Genomic DNA, 15,430 nt, shown 5'->3' with positions numbered 1-15,430 from the left:
TCAAACAGATTGTGGGCATTTAACAAATGCGTCACCAAGACAAAAAAACACAAAATAAATAACAAGAAACAAAAATAAAAGGGCAGTGATATTTTCGCTCTTTTTCTAGGCATTTCATCAAACAGATTGTGGGCATTTTACAAATCAGTCAGCAAGACAAAAAAATAACACAAAATAAACTCACCTGAAACAAAAAAAAGGGCAGTGATATTTTCATGAACATGTTCAAAGAGAGTTAAAGGTATGTTCTTTCATACAGTAAACCCCAATTTTTCCACACAGGAACACACAATAAACAATCAAACTGAAACCCTCCATTTTTTTCTTTGAAAGCTAAAATTTTTCTTCTTATAGGGGTTAGATCAATCAATCACCAAGACTTGCAGCCACCATACCAAACCCGCATGCGCACAAGGCTGCTGCTTCAGACTCGAGACTATTCGATTGGCCAAGTTTGAAGTTGTAGGGGAGAATCGCACCCAAAAAGTCGTGGAGAAGAGAGGGTGGCTCGGTTGGGGGCGTTTTAAACTTTCAGAGAGAAACAATTCCTGAAACAAAAAAAAAATTTGTAAGTTGCAGAGAAATGGATTGAAAAATCATAGATTATTTTTTTCTATAAGTTATGTGAAGAAGATCAGAAGAAACAAAAAAAAAGGGGGGGCTTGAAAGAAAAAGAATGAAAATGATACTAACCTGTTTGATCCGCCGTGATTTTGCCACGGTAGGGGGGGAGCCACCGTCGTACAAAGGAGAGACGAGAGGGGGGAGAAGTAGAGACGAGACAGGAGGAGGAGAAGCAGAGACAAGAGGGACAAGCAGAGACGAGAGAAACCCTAGATTTTCTCTTCCAGGAGGTCTTTTGAAGGAGACGAATCCTTTTTCTTTCTTGCGATAAATGTTGGGCCCCACTTACTTTTAGAACCAATCAGATATCTCTTTAAAACCTTCAGCGCATTATATTTTAGTGCGCTTAAGCACATCAACACTTCTCATATATATATATATATATATATATATATATATATATATATATATATATATACTAATTCCATGAAACCAGGACAAGGTAGAAAAAATGGAAATTCCCATTTTTGTCATGGTATTTAGGTTTTTGTGGAGTAACCAAAGAGAGAGCGCAACATTTGGGTTATGTGGTCCGCAGAAAGAAAGGGCTGCAATCTATAATACACAGGTACAGACATGAATACATACACGGGCGCAGACATAGACATGGGAATGCAGATACAACTTTGCATTTTCCAAAATCTTAGACACAAATATGGAAATTATCTCATACCATAAGGTAAGAAACAAGATGTGTACAAATTAAATTACCATAAAACTTACCTAGCTCTGACTTGGAAGATGAAATTAATAATAAATGTAAAATAATATCTATATTACTCACATACATTACTGCAAATATACGACACAGACAGGGAAAAAACATAGTAGTCAATTCGAAGGGAGTGGCATGTTTGAAACATAGTAGTTATTTTATCAAGAGTATTCATGAAAAATCAGTATTGTATTATGCGGACATGATACATTGTGCCTGCACAAGTATCCAGATCTTATTTTGTAGGTAACTTGGGATTGAACCTCTGACCTCAAAGTTGAAGACCAAAGCCTTTATCATTGAGCTAGAATCTCAATTCCCGTAGTATCCAGGTATTATTTATAGGCCACAGGTTTTAGGGTTTTTATTAAGTGAACACCAAATAAAGAAATTAAGTTTGGTTCATGTGGTGCAGAGGAAGAAGTGGAGTCTAATGCTTTGTTCCAATTTAGTAAACGATTGAAGAGACTGGCACAGCTAGCCAGCCTTTGGAGTCTAGGTCAGACTGGCTTATAGAGCAACACTGGCACTGTGACACTGTTGTATTATTACATTTTTCCTAGATTGGTGTTTTTCACACAGAAAATTTTCTACGGAATTCTTTGTTGTTTCTATGAGAACTGATTCAACTCTGAAAAGTTGAAGACAAAGCCTTGACCATCGAGCTTAGACGCTCCATCCTTGTGTTAGATCAATGAATATATATTTTTGCTTCAGGAAAGTTTGCATCACTATTCCAAGCTTTGAAATGCAGACTGAACCCTTAACTTAAGTACTGAATATATTGTCTTCTTATATTGGATGTTTAGAAATACTAGATGCTGATTAATTTCTTGAAACTGTTGTCTCATACTTGTCCAAGTTCCAGCTTGCCTTTGCAGATTGGAGTGGCTCTTTGCATTTTATACACACAAGTTAAATTTGCATTTGTTGCAGGAGTTGCAATAACCATCTTGCTTATACCTGGTACTAATTCCACCAAATGACTTCAATAGCTGGGCAAGCATGATTTTGGTTTTCTTTCTTTTGTTTTTATTTCTTCGACATATATCAAGATTTTTACTTCAATTAAGTGCATCCATAAAGTGATACCATAGAATGGTAAACAAGCAAATTCCTAAGCATTTTATGTGTTGCCATATTAGATTTAGAATTGGAAGGGTGGTCTTAAGTAGAACAATTTCTCTGCAGTTAATAAATGGATCTCTACATTGATTGCAAATGCGACAGAGAAAATGATGAAGCAAAAAGACGAGAGGTAGATTTTCTGATTTATTTAACTCCATGATGAGGAAAAGTTGTAGATGTCCCTGAGATTGAAAATGTTGTTCATGCAATAGAAATTATTTTCTTATACGTAATGCCTATGGTTTCCTTGGATTATGAGGGATATAAGTTACAGTTTAAATAAATTATCCTCCAATTGGAAAATAAGAGGTAAATCTTATATAATAAGAAGATGCCCCTTTTAGCATTTATCATTACCAATATTTACTCTTGCAGAGCCAATCAAGATTCAAGAATTCAAGATTGAGATGACGGACCAAGAAATTGGAGCTTGCCCTCTAGGGATAGTTTCTTGTAGACATCACTATATTAAAAAAAACTATTATGTTGTTTATTCTAAAGATAAGTTAGTTTAAGTAAGCTTCTCCTGACTAGAGAGGAAATCCTTCTCTACTTGGTTCCCTCATGAAAAATTTGGTACTCATATCAGCACTATTATCAATTAGCACGGGCATTAGTGGTGTCACATGAACATTTCTATTGTATAGGTGACCATACATACTTTGCTTCTGTAATCGAGATAGATACCAATCCTTGTTCTATAAATCGAGTAATCCTAAAAGTTGCTGTATCTTATGTTGTGGCAGCCAAAATTTTGGGTCATATCCACTCCGCTGCACACATTATCATATTATAATCACCTCGGAAATATTCAGGCTCATATGGTTTATCATGAAAAAGTGTTGGATGGCCAAAGAAAATTCTTGCCCACTCTCATTTAGTATGAAAAATATATCACTTGATCCCTAACTCAGTCACTGGTCTAGTTTACACGTTTTGTCACTTCATTTATTCTTAAAGTTATTTTTTTCTAGGGAGAGTGTGATGAGTCCAAGATTGGAGGATGTGAAATCAAATCTTAAACCTAATATCTGAGTTGTTACAAAAACCGATATGTTTCCATTTCCGTTGTGACCAAAATGTATTCCGAAACTGAAACCTGAAAACTTGCATGAGAGAAGATTAAGAAACAACTTAAAGGTAAATTTCTTCTAATTGATTTAAGTCCATGTCTTATTTTAGATATATTAGAATCTATAGCAAGAAGATACGAGTGTGAAAGAATATACAAAACTTTTCCAACTCTCTAAACATATACTTAGATCTAAGGTGTAATTGGTTTCGTGCTATATTGTAAAACTTTGATTGCCTTTCCAGGATCATGTTACGTTATACGGGTGATGGTAGATGCAATGAGATTGACTACTTAAGTGGAAACTTGATTGAGAAATTCATACATGATAGGCATCCATATTGTAAAAATGGAAGAATTGAATCAAGTCGCTATGATAGAGGATCAATTGGCCGTAGATAATTAAATTAGGTGCATGCGATTAATATCACGCCAACATAAAACAATTGCTAAATGTTTTGAGCGTAGAGAAGTTGGCCATCATTCTCATGTGTCCAAAAAGAAAATTTGCAAATGTAGGGGATTTCATTCAAGAAGAGAAAAATGACGAGGAAGGTCAGAAAGAGCTCAAAGTAGACCCAACGCTTTGATGATGTGGAAGAAGCTGAGTGATACAAATAAAGGAGATCCAAGAGTTTGAACCCCCAAGTTTGGGTATAACAATACTTACTGAAAATTAGATTAATATTACCCAAAAATACGAAGAAGAGTAATCCACCACATCTTCGTTTCATTCAAGCTTCCAGAACTTCAAAGCTTTTCAACTCGAATATAATCTCTAAGGTTAAACTCCATCTCCCTTGCTCCCATAGTTATAGTGGAGAAATTTACATTGAAAAGAGAAATATAAAATAATTCCTAATGGTAAGTTCTAAACATAGGAAATTAGAAAACTATCTCCCCAAAACCAAGGTGGACTCATGGCCATGGGAGACAACAAAATGAGAGAAAAGGAGGAATATGGAGGGCACCCCTTTTTGGTTTAAAAACGCGGATTTGACGCGGAACGCGGCCAAGAAAAATCCTTGTTGACTTGGCGCGGACGCGGCCGAGAACGCGGTTAACACGGTTAACAAGGTCATAACTCGGGAGAGTCAAAGGAGTTTATTGACTCTGTAAGGCAAAACGCGGAACGCGGATGTGGTGAAACGCGGAATGCGGCCGAGGTAAAAAGGAGTCGACTCGGGCGAGTTCCTTGCCGAGTCAAGGAGTTTTTAAACACTACTTGGACTACCCTGGTAAAATCCCAAAACTACCTTTCCCTTCCTACTCTCTTTCTATTCACTCCTTTGTAGTGATTCCAAAACAGCATCTTTGCTTTAATTGCAGCTCCTATCATTCTTTGTCCTCTTCCTTTTATGCCCTTGACTTTTATAGAAATCGAGCCTAGGTCCTATCTGATAGTGTGTGAATCCTCCTTATGGTTGGTACGCCATACTTTGGCTGCATATTTGAGGAACTACAAGACCAGATAGTGGCATAAGTCTCCTCATCCAATGTGCAAATTTTACAACACAAGACTTACAAGATCAATCTGGAGGTGATGATGGATTAACAGCGGATGCATCACTGGATTCAGCAAATTCAAGCTGTCTGAGTTTTAAGTATTTCCAGTTATTGTTGCTATACAAGTACTTTTCTTCTCGCATCTATCTTTCTGCTTGTTTTCTACTTTATTTTTCTGAAACCCAAAGATACAATCTCTACACTACTTGAGTATCTAACATTGGTGCATGTAAACAGATGAAATTATATATAATTTTCAGTTATTCGAATTGTATTTCTCATTATTGAAACCAGCACGATGTGTTTATGTTTTAATTTTCCCTTTTAAATCAAACTAATCTTGATCCCTTGAATGAAACTCAAAGCTTAGATTTTGCATCTGATTAACGTAGTGCTTGATGATATTTCTTTTGGTTTATGAAGTTCTATGACAGACTTTCTAAACCATCATAATGTCTTTGTCTTTACTTTTTTCTTTTTAAATCATACAAATTCTCTATTCCATGAATGAAACTCAAAGCTTAAATTTTGCATCTGTTTATAGACCTAGTGCTTGATGATATTTCTTTTGGCTTTATGAAGTTCTATAACAGATTTGCAGATATTCTCCTAATTATCCTAGCAATTGTGCATTTCATAACATTCTGGACAGAATCAGAAAGACTGGGGAACTTTTGACATACATCCGAACTTTGAAGATGTATAGTTGGGAGCTTCTATTTGCCAATCGGTTGATGGAAACGAGAGCATTGGAGGTGAAACACCTATCGGTAAGCAATGCTGCTTTGCAGCTAAGCTCCTCAATTTTATGGAAACTCCTCTCTCTTCAGCCTATTGTGTAAATTACTTTACTAACATTTGTAGCAGTCTTTACCAGACTAGAAAGTATTTGGATGCATGGTGTGTATTCTTTTGGGCAACGACACCAACACTATTTTCTCTGTTCACATTTGGACTCTTTGCATTGATGGGGCATCCCCTGGATGCTGCTACGGTATCACTACTTACAGACCTATTTCTTAGCACAGTGATATTCAGTCTGGCAGTGATTTTCAATGGAGCACTGTGTTTCTTGTTGAGGAAAATAATACCTTTCCAGTTACCATGCCACACTTGCAGGTGTTCACATGTGTTGCTTTATTCAACACTCTCATCTCTCCATTAAATTCATTCCCATGGGTGATTAATGGGTTGATTGATGTAAGCCTCTGAATGTTATATTGTCAGTGAGCTGCACATTTTTGTAGGAATTTTATTAATTGAAATGGTATGTTCCATCTTGAGTGCATTCCAGGCCATAATATCTACCAGGAGATTGGGCAAATTCCTCTCCTGTTCTGAGCTTAATTCTGAAGTGATACAGCCGTCTGGTGAACTGTTATGTGAAGCAGATCATTCATCTTCAGGTCCATTTGAAGGCCAAGTTGATACTTCACCTGAACTTATGGCCATTATTTTCCAAGATACATGTTGTACTTGGTCAAAAAGTGATGAAGATGGAGATAACGCAGTCTTAAATCACATAACTATTGACCTTCCTAAAGGGATCCTTATTGCAGTAATTGGAGAGGTCATTTCTCTGCCTTCAGGAATTCTGAGAGTTCCTTGTTATCTGTTCGTAGCTTACACATCATGTAGCCTTATTCAATAATGGAAGCATACTGTATTTTTCTGAATGGATTATTAGTTCACAGGACTTAATTTTTATGTTGTGCATGAAAATGAGTTTGTAAATTGTACATGCAACTTAGTTCTAGAAGATGTTGACCATTGAATTTAGTTCATCTAATGGTTCATGCTAAAATGTGTTGTGAATCAGCTTGTATTTAGTAATATATGCACCATGTTCGTTCAATAAAGATTCAACATTTTTGCATTGGTCTAGTTCTTTTCTGTTAAACACTCAAATGATCTAATCTGTTAGTAGAGTTGAATTCCAATGTTTGTTGGTCACTTGATGATCTTAGATGCCATTAACTGATTAATAGAATTTGATTACCAGGTTTTTGCATCAGTGGCTCATTAATACATACCACTAAAATCCATCCAATAAATTTTTCCTTTTTTTGGAATGGGTAACCCATGTCCCACTCTCTCCCTACCCATGCCTAGAGTCTATTTCTCATGGAAACTCAGTTGGCCCATGTGTCTTGTAATCAGTTGCACTAAAATTTGTGTTGACGAACCACTATTTGTCTTGTTTGTGTTGAAGAACCACTATTTGTCTTGTTTGTGTTGGGACCATTGTTTCTAGAAGTGGGGAGTGCCAGTTAAGTCCAATGCTGATATATTGCACATTATATATCATTGACGGGGACAATCTCGTATGGGTGGGATTCTTGTAATTATGCAATATGTGTCTTATATATAATCCACTTAAGTGGCCGTTGGCTTTCACTCTGAAATCTCATGAACACTCGTTCTCCTCTTCTCTCTTCCCCACCATTGTTCCCTTCTTGGTTTATTTTGCAAGATTGATTCACAACTTGGTATCAATCGTCATGATCCAAAGGACAATGTTTCTTTTTCTTCAAGTTTCGAGCCTTGAGATGAAGTCATTGGGGTGTATGACTGATCTCAGGAATCATATGGCTGCACTTTTGGGATGATAACAACCCCTAGGATCTATATCACATACACTTTATGTGATTTATTAGTAATTTTTAGTGAGTGGTTGAAGCAGTTGAATTAGGGTTTATGCTATATGAGAAAGTGAAGAATAAAAGAAGAATACAGAGAAATTTGTATGCGTAGTTTTAACCAAGGTTTTAAATTTCCATCGAAACCGGCACGAAACAACCAAAATGTTTCTGTTTTCATCCCCACCAAATTAGAAACTGAAGCGGCTGAAATGCATAAACCGTATACTATCTTAGTATGTATTACATAATTATATTTATATCAATGTCATACAAAATGTGATGCATGTATAATGTATAAATATTTATATGAAATTACCTGTGAAATTTAGCATGTACAAAATTACCATACACGCACAACAATACATTTCACTAGGTGTTTGATGTTTTAATTTTAAACTATTATGGATGGTTGTCTTCTGTAAGTGATGGTTTATAAATTTGTATTTATGATTATTCTAGCATTTCTCGAATTTTCATCTTTAAATTCTATCATTTGCATATATTTCTATATGTTTCCTTGATTTTACAGAATTTCCACTGAAATTTCCATCCGAAACATTTCCGTTTCTATGGTGACCGAAACCAAAACCGAGACCAAAATTTAAAACAGTGGTCTTAACCCACAAAAACCCATATAAATATAAACATAACTTGAAGAAGTACAAAAATGCCCTCAGGCTACTTATTTTGTATATGCCCCATCTACATAATATAATCAGATTCACGAAAACCCATATGAATATGAAGATAACTTGAAGAAATTACAAAAAAATTCCACTCATAAGCTATGCTTATGTGTAATAGGCCCCATCTACATAATATAATCTCTAATTAGTCCCATGATAGGGCCCTTGACAACATAAATAACTAATGAACATAATGAAGTAACCCTCGATTGGGCCTATGATAACACTGTTGAGATCTATTGAGATAGATTTATTTAATAATCCCATGAGGAAATTTTAGTCTTTTAGTGTTTATTATAAAGAATAAATGCTAGATATAGTGAGTCACACTTCACTTTCATTTTCTCCTTTGTCCCCAAACCTTTCTTCGTCTCCTCTTCTCCTTCCTTCCCTATAACAAAGAATAAGTATTTCTCAAAGGAGAATTCTTTCTTCCAGCTAGTATCTCTTTAATGTAGGTGGTGGTAGTCCCATTTAGGAGTCCTGACAGTGCTATAAAAAGGTGCATGCCCCATTCGCTGCATGCCCGGGTGGTCAACTGCCTGCTTGAAAGTCGCTTTGTTGTCCCCAGCGTGGTTGTATCAATGGGCATTCTGACAAAATCTTATCTATTCGCTTCATCCATGCAATGTGGGCAAACAAATAAAAGACTAAGTGCCCGTTTAGCTGTCATGCTTTCTAGGAATGCAGCCCCTTGTGGTTGTCACACCAGCTAATGGGATGAGACCAACTTGGAGGTGTCTTCATTTTGTTCATGTTTTGTTGAAACGATGCATGTGAAGCTGCCATTTCATCTTGATTTTTGTGGACGCCCAAATAAGCCAGCCCCAATATTTGGCAATAAGCCCATTCTCAAATGTCAGTACCCAAGGTTTGTGTACACCCAAATTGGGTCTAAATATAGAGGAAAGTTTATGTTGGCTCTAGAGTTTAAGTGACCTAGCTTAAATAATCTTATGAAAAGATAGGGCACTTCATGCCAAGCTTGTCAACCTTTTTCCACAACCCACTAAATATATTAAGCCTGTCCTGATGACCTAGGTCCTAGATTAAAGGGACATAAATATCACCCACGTGAGGAAGATGCATGTAGGAAGAAAATCTTCTAACTAGAAATGAAGGTTTACTTTATTTGACTTCCAAAAAGTGTTGCTTCCACAGAAGCTACAAGTTAAGCTTACCTATACTTTAATGTAATCTATCGTTACAAACTTACAATACAATGCAAGTTCAAGACCTCATTATATGTACATTTGTTTAGCTAGGATAATATAAAGCCAATTCTTGTATTCTTGTAAATATAAAAATCTTAAAAATGAAAAAAATGATTTTTTTCCAGGAATGTTGATCATCTAAGAATTTTGGTAAATATTTCTCGTGTGGAAGATCTCATATCTGCTTCATTTCATTCACTTTTTATCCTTAACAGACAACTGCTTGTGGTCAGGTTGGTTCCGGCAAGTCATCCTTTTTAAATTCTATTCTAGGAGAAATGAGGCTCATTCATGGATCTATACATTCACATGGATCAATAGCATATGTACCACAGGTTTATTTTTTTCCTGGCATAAACTTTTTTGATCTCTCTTTTCAATTTTATCTCATGCTAGTTGCTTTCAATGGCAACTGTAGATCCCATGGATTCTCTCAGGCACAGTACGTGACAATATCTTGTTTGGAAAGGACTATGACGCAAAAAGGTTTACATGAGTCAATTTGAAAATCCTTGCTTATTCAATAAGAAATTTCTTTTAGGTTCTCCTGTTTCTTTAGATTACAACCTCCATTTCTCTTTTGATGTTTTGCTGTGAGACACATTTTATAATAGTCACCTTGTTGGTGATTGATGAACTATCCCAGCCTATCAAATATTCCTGTCAGAAAACTTCCCGACCCAAGTTTTGACGCTGTAATTTTTATCACCAAGCAGATACGCAGAAGTAGTGAAGGCTTGTGCACTTGATGTTGATATTTTGTTGATGGTTGGAGGCGATCTAGCATATATTGGAGAGAAAGGAGTCAACTTATCAGGTGGACAGAGAGCCCGACTCACACTGGCGAGGTAAAATTTTCTCATTTGCAGACTTAATGTGGATAATTACATAAATGGCTCCATCTTTGAAATCTGTTTGTGAGCTTTATCATCGACATAAATAATTTGCAGGGCTCTATATCATGACTCCGATATATACTTGCTTGATGATGTGCTTAGCGCAGTTGATACACAAGTAGCTCGCTGGATTTTACATAATGCTGTCCTAGGTCCTCTGGTTGACCTGAAGACACGCGTGCTATGTACTCATAATGTTCAGGTTGTTCCTTCTCCAAATCATTTCAACCTGTTTATTTCAGCTAATTTTGTGGGACTAGTATAAAATGGAAGTAAATGTGAAAGCAACCAATATGTGTAATTCTCATAGCGCTTTGCCTGGACAGGTTAGAGTTTCTGGAAATTTCTATGAATTTTCTATAGGCTTTGAGAATGTTCTATTGAAAAACGTTCTTCAAAAAAAAAAATGTTCTATTGAAAAACAAATGAAACTTACAGCTTATAAAGAAGCCATTAATTACATTCTTTAATGAAAGAAACACCTCTGATTATTCATCATTCATCAAGAGGTTCCCTCCTATTTAAACACTCTACAAAGAATATTAACAAGGGACTGCCTAAAAGTCTTAGCCAGAGATCCTTGTTGCATAATTTCTCCGTGTCTCCATTGTAGGTTTGTATGTTTCGGAAGAAAGAGAGCACTATCTTTTTAAGAAGAGCCCCGTCTCTCTAAAGAAAGATTATTTAAGGAGTAATTCAGTGAATAGTCCTCTTCAAATGTGACTGTACAGAACCTCCATGAAAGAGTCATAGGAAAGGATTTCTGGTTCACAGAATTTCTTTGAAAAATTTCTTGAGAATAATTTCAGTTCTCATCGTTTGCTTGAGATCCTTTAAAAGAATCCTCCAATAAGAGGGCCTCTTGAATCCTCAAAACTTTGATTTTAGGACCCTCTTAAAGGGTCTTCGTGGAAAAGGTCCACTTTTTCAGTGTTGGCATTGTCAGGCCTCCAAATATGGCTAGAAGGTAGTGGATGAAAAATAACATCTAAGATAAGGATATTTCAACGTTGATCCTTGGAACTGTAATTCCATATGGTTATTCTTCTAAAAATCTATTTTTTTAAGAAAAAAGTTATTCACTTTTTTGGTTCTTTTCTTTCTGTACTAAAAGTGATCATTTTATCTTATAGCATATGATATGTGCTACATGGGAATCTCTCTGTCCTAAGGTGCACCATGACCTAATCCACTTCTTTAAATTCTGTCAACTGATGGTGGGCGTTGTTGCTTCCTTTGTATAGCTCATTACTCTTAATAATTTCTTTTCATACTTCCTCATGTATGTGCCTAATATGATCAATATAGGCTTCGCCATCATCACTAGCTAGAGTATCTTGAGGTAGTGAAACCAAATTGACCATATGCTCCAGTTTGTCCCCATATGCAACTTCGAATGGATTCTTCTTGGTAGATCGGTGGACAGAGTTATTTTAAGCAAACTCTTCCTGTGACAAAAAACGAATCCCATGTCTTCATATGGTTGCTTGCTATGTAACAAAGAAGATTCCCTAAGCTTCTCTTAACTACCTCCATCTGCTCATCGGTTTGAGGATGTGTCGTGCTGGAATATTGTAACTCACTCTCCAAATTCTTCCAAAGCATAGTAGCCGGAATCTCCTTGGGCAAGTGGGAAACTCATTTCCCCTAAAATGCATTTCGGAAAGGTGGGAAACTTGTTTCTCCTAAATGGTGGGAAACTCGTTTCCGAAATGCTTGAGAAACATATAGAAACGTATATGAAACACGTGAGAAACGTATGCAAAACCTGTAGAAAACGTATGTGAAACGTGTGGGAAATATGTGTGAAACTTACGAAAATCATTTAAAAAAAAACACACAAAAGAATTGTGTAATGGATATTAAAAAGAAAAACTACAGCGTATACCGTAATAAAAACTAAAAGTAAGGAATATCCAAATAGAAATTTGAACTTAACAAAATTTAAATCTACAAAACCATATATTTCATATTTTCCTTGTGTTTCATATGCGTTTTCATTAACGTATCTCAATCGTTTCTGAAACATTTCTAATGTGTTTCCTAAGATGTCTCTCTTACGATTTTTTATTATTTTCCCGTTTCTTGTTTCCCCTATATTTTTTTCTTGCATTTCCCATTTCCATTTCCCGAATCCGTTTCCCACCATGGCAACTATGTTCCAAAGGGTGCTAAAAATGACCTAAGGGTTTCTCATTTCAATCTAAACTAATAGTATTCGGTACCCCATCTAGATGCACAACCTTCCTAAAAAATAATTTAGCAACATGCGATGCGTTGACAGTCCGAGAACATGGTATAAAATTGACCATCTCTGAGAATCAATCAACCATCACGAAGATAGAATCATGTTCCTTGACTATCCAAGGTGATCCGAGCACAAAGTCCACAACTCCACATTGATATGAATACACGAGGATGTCGGGACATGTAAGGGCTTACATAATCTGGTGTTATGTGACTGTCCGTTCATACTGAGAAATCCTGAACCGGCAGACCAGTCTCCCTAAATCCCTATGTATGGTGAGCTAATAGTATCGGTGGGCTACATTCTCTCCATGGTCTTATCGTGACCTCAATTGCCCACGAAGTCTCTATCCGTGTTGCTTTCATATGATCTGCTAGCTCAAACAGAACTGTTCGGCTCTGCTCACATTTTTATAAATGGTTTGAAGAGGGGAATGTCGAGCACGAAAAATATGGGTTTTCTCTTGTCTTGTGCACAAGAGTGAGGGTTGCTTCCTTCTCCGTCATACCCCCATACCCAAGAGACAAGACTGATCCTTGTGATAACGGGGAATTCTCCTCCTGAGGTGAGATAGTTGAAGGCATTTCTAGCTAAAGAATTTGGAATCAATGGCTTGGGATAGCTTACTTTCTTGGTATTTAGGTTGCAAGGTCCAAGAAGGGTTATCTTCATTTACAAATGAAGTATATTCTTGACTTAAGGATATAGGAAAGCTAGGGTGATACTCCAATTGATCCAAACTACCTGTTAAGTGAAAGTGAGAGGGAGCTTCTACCAAATAAAGGGTTATTTCAGAGATTAGTTGGTCGTCTATTTTACATATCTTTCACTAGGCCTGATATCACATACATTATTATTGTCGTGAATTAGTTTATGCATGCCCTTGGGTTCCCCACTTAGAGACAGTTGAGAAGGTTCTAAGGTATTAGAAGGGCTCTCCAGGAAATGGGTTGTTTGTTCTCTAATAACGGTCACTTGATGTGGAGGCTTTTACTAATGCTGATTTAGCAAGTTCTGTAGATGATAGACGTTCTACTGTTGGTTACTTTACCCTTGTAGGATGTAATTTACCTTCTTGGAAGAGCAAGAAACTACAGGTTGTTTCCAGATGAAGTGCTAAGGCCGGGTATAGGGCTATGGCCAATGGGGTTGCTGAGTTGCTTTAGCTAACGACTCTTTTATATAATCTAGGAGTGCCCATGAATCTTTACTGCAGCAATAAAGTTGCTATTAATACAGCTCATTATCTGGTTTAGCGTGATCGTTCCAAACACAGGTTTACAGTTTTTTGTTTGAGAGAGAGCTACTTCTGTGGAGATCTATTTGCCGTTTGTGAAGACATGGGATTAATTTGCAGATGCCTTTACTAAAGTGGTTGTCAAACCCAAGTTAGAGTTGATCTTTTGCAAGCTGGGCATGATCAATATCTTTTTTTTATGGGTGGCATGATCAATATCTATGCTCGGCGTAAGGGGGAGTGTTGATATATTTCACATTATATATTATTGATGGGCTGATGGTAGTTTTGTAATTTTGTAATGTTTGTTCACACACACACACACTCTTCCTCGTCTCTTCACCTCGTTGATTATTCTATCTTCTTCCCTTTCTTGAATTTTTTACAGGGTTAAATCACAACTAAATCAAACAAGTAGTCATGGGCAAGCAGGGCCAAGTCTTGGACTCAACTGAGGCATTGCTTTGCGGAGTAGGCCCCAGTGAGCCAGACTTGACTGAGTCCTGGTTTGACTAATATAAAATCTCTGGAAAACAGAAAATTAAAATGTTATTTCTTTCTTTGCAGGCGATTTCTTATGCTGATATGGTTATAGTCATGGATAAAGGACATGTGAACTGGGCTGGCAGTGTAGCTGACTTCTCATTATCTGGATATGCAAAAATTTCTCCACTAGAAAATTCAAAGACCTTACCATCTCAGCTTCTAAAACAAAAAGGCAACCCAAATGTTTCAGGTGAATTGAAGCCAGATCCCTTAGTGGAGAGAGATTTTATAGCAATTTCAGAAGAAACACAGGAAATCACTGAAGCAGAGCTGAGGAAAGAGGGTAAAGTTGAACTTAGTGTATACAAGTGAGTGGTACATAATATCAAAAATAGTTCTCTATGTTTGAATTTTTTCAAGTTGATCTGCTATTAAAATAGTTCCGTAGATCTTATTCAAGTCTCTGAGATCGTTGAATGCTTGGATTCTGAATTTATCTGTGGAAAATTGTAATTGTTTGATGATTTCCATCTCTTTTTCAGAAGTTATGCCTCATTTTCCAGCTGGCCAATTGCGATATTGGTATGTTTATCAGCAGCCTTAATGCAAGCATCTCGCAATGGAAATGATCTGTGGCTGTCTCACTGGGTTGATAGCACTTCTGGAAGTGATAAAGTGAAGTATTCTACATATTTTTATCTGGTAATAATCTGTATCCTCTAGTTCTGGAACTAATTGTAATTTTTAAAGAGAATGAAGTGGGATGATTGTTTCCCTTGTTAAGAAGGATGGATATGCCCCACATTACATATGGTACATCTGATGGCAGTCTGGGACTGCTGGTGGACCACGACAAGTCTGGTTCATCACCATCAGTCAGAAATCACAATCATAATTGGATGACCGGCCGAACCCCTTTATCAGTCCTTTATTAAAAAGGCTTATAGGGTTTTTTTTTTTTAAAATGATGCTATCT

General features: G+C 36.6%; 1 protein-coding gene across 7 annotated transcripts in view; it reads left to right on the top strand.

The window, feature by feature from the left end:
• ABCC13 (multidrug resistance-associated protein 11) overlaps positions 1-15,430 on the top strand; it is a 67,075-nt gene that overhangs the window by 29,365 nt on the left and 22,280 nt on the right. For all 7 annotated transcript variants that reach the window (XR_013251320.1, XM_077382017.1, XM_077382018.1 and 4 more), the window contains exons 13-24: positions 2,208-2,305; positions 2,531-2,597; positions 5,698-5,815; positions 5,923-6,039; positions 6,165-6,245; positions 6,340-6,615; positions 9,821-9,922; positions 10,006-10,073; positions 10,304-10,435; positions 10,538-10,685; positions 14,536-14,822; positions 14,997-15,156. Coding sequence is in view for 6 of the 7 variants with exons in the window: in XM_077382017.1 (XP_077238132.1) it covers positions 2,208-2,305; positions 2,531-2,597; positions 5,698-5,815; positions 5,923-6,039; positions 6,165-6,245; positions 6,340-6,615; positions 9,821-9,922; positions 10,006-10,073; positions 10,304-10,435; positions 10,538-10,685; positions 14,536-14,822; positions 14,997-15,156 (1,654 nt within the window). In the remaining variant the exon portion in view is untranslated. The remainder of the gene's footprint in view (positions 1-2,207; positions 2,306-2,530; positions 2,598-5,697; positions 5,816-5,922; positions 6,040-6,164; positions 6,246-6,339; positions 6,616-9,820; positions 9,923-10,005; positions 10,074-10,303; positions 10,436-10,537; positions 10,686-14,535; positions 14,823-14,996; positions 15,157-15,430) is intronic.

Source organism: Tasmannia lanceolata, unplaced genomic scaffold (genome assembly GCF_043159265.1).
Source record: "Tasmannia lanceolata isolate RefF3 unplaced genomic scaffold, GAP_Taslan_0.1 ptg000006l, whole genome shotgun sequence".
NCBI lineage: Eukaryota > Viridiplantae > Streptophyta > Magnoliopsida > Canellales > Winteraceae > Tasmannia > Tasmannia lanceolata.
This window is presented reverse-complemented; position numbering and strand designations above follow the sequence as displayed.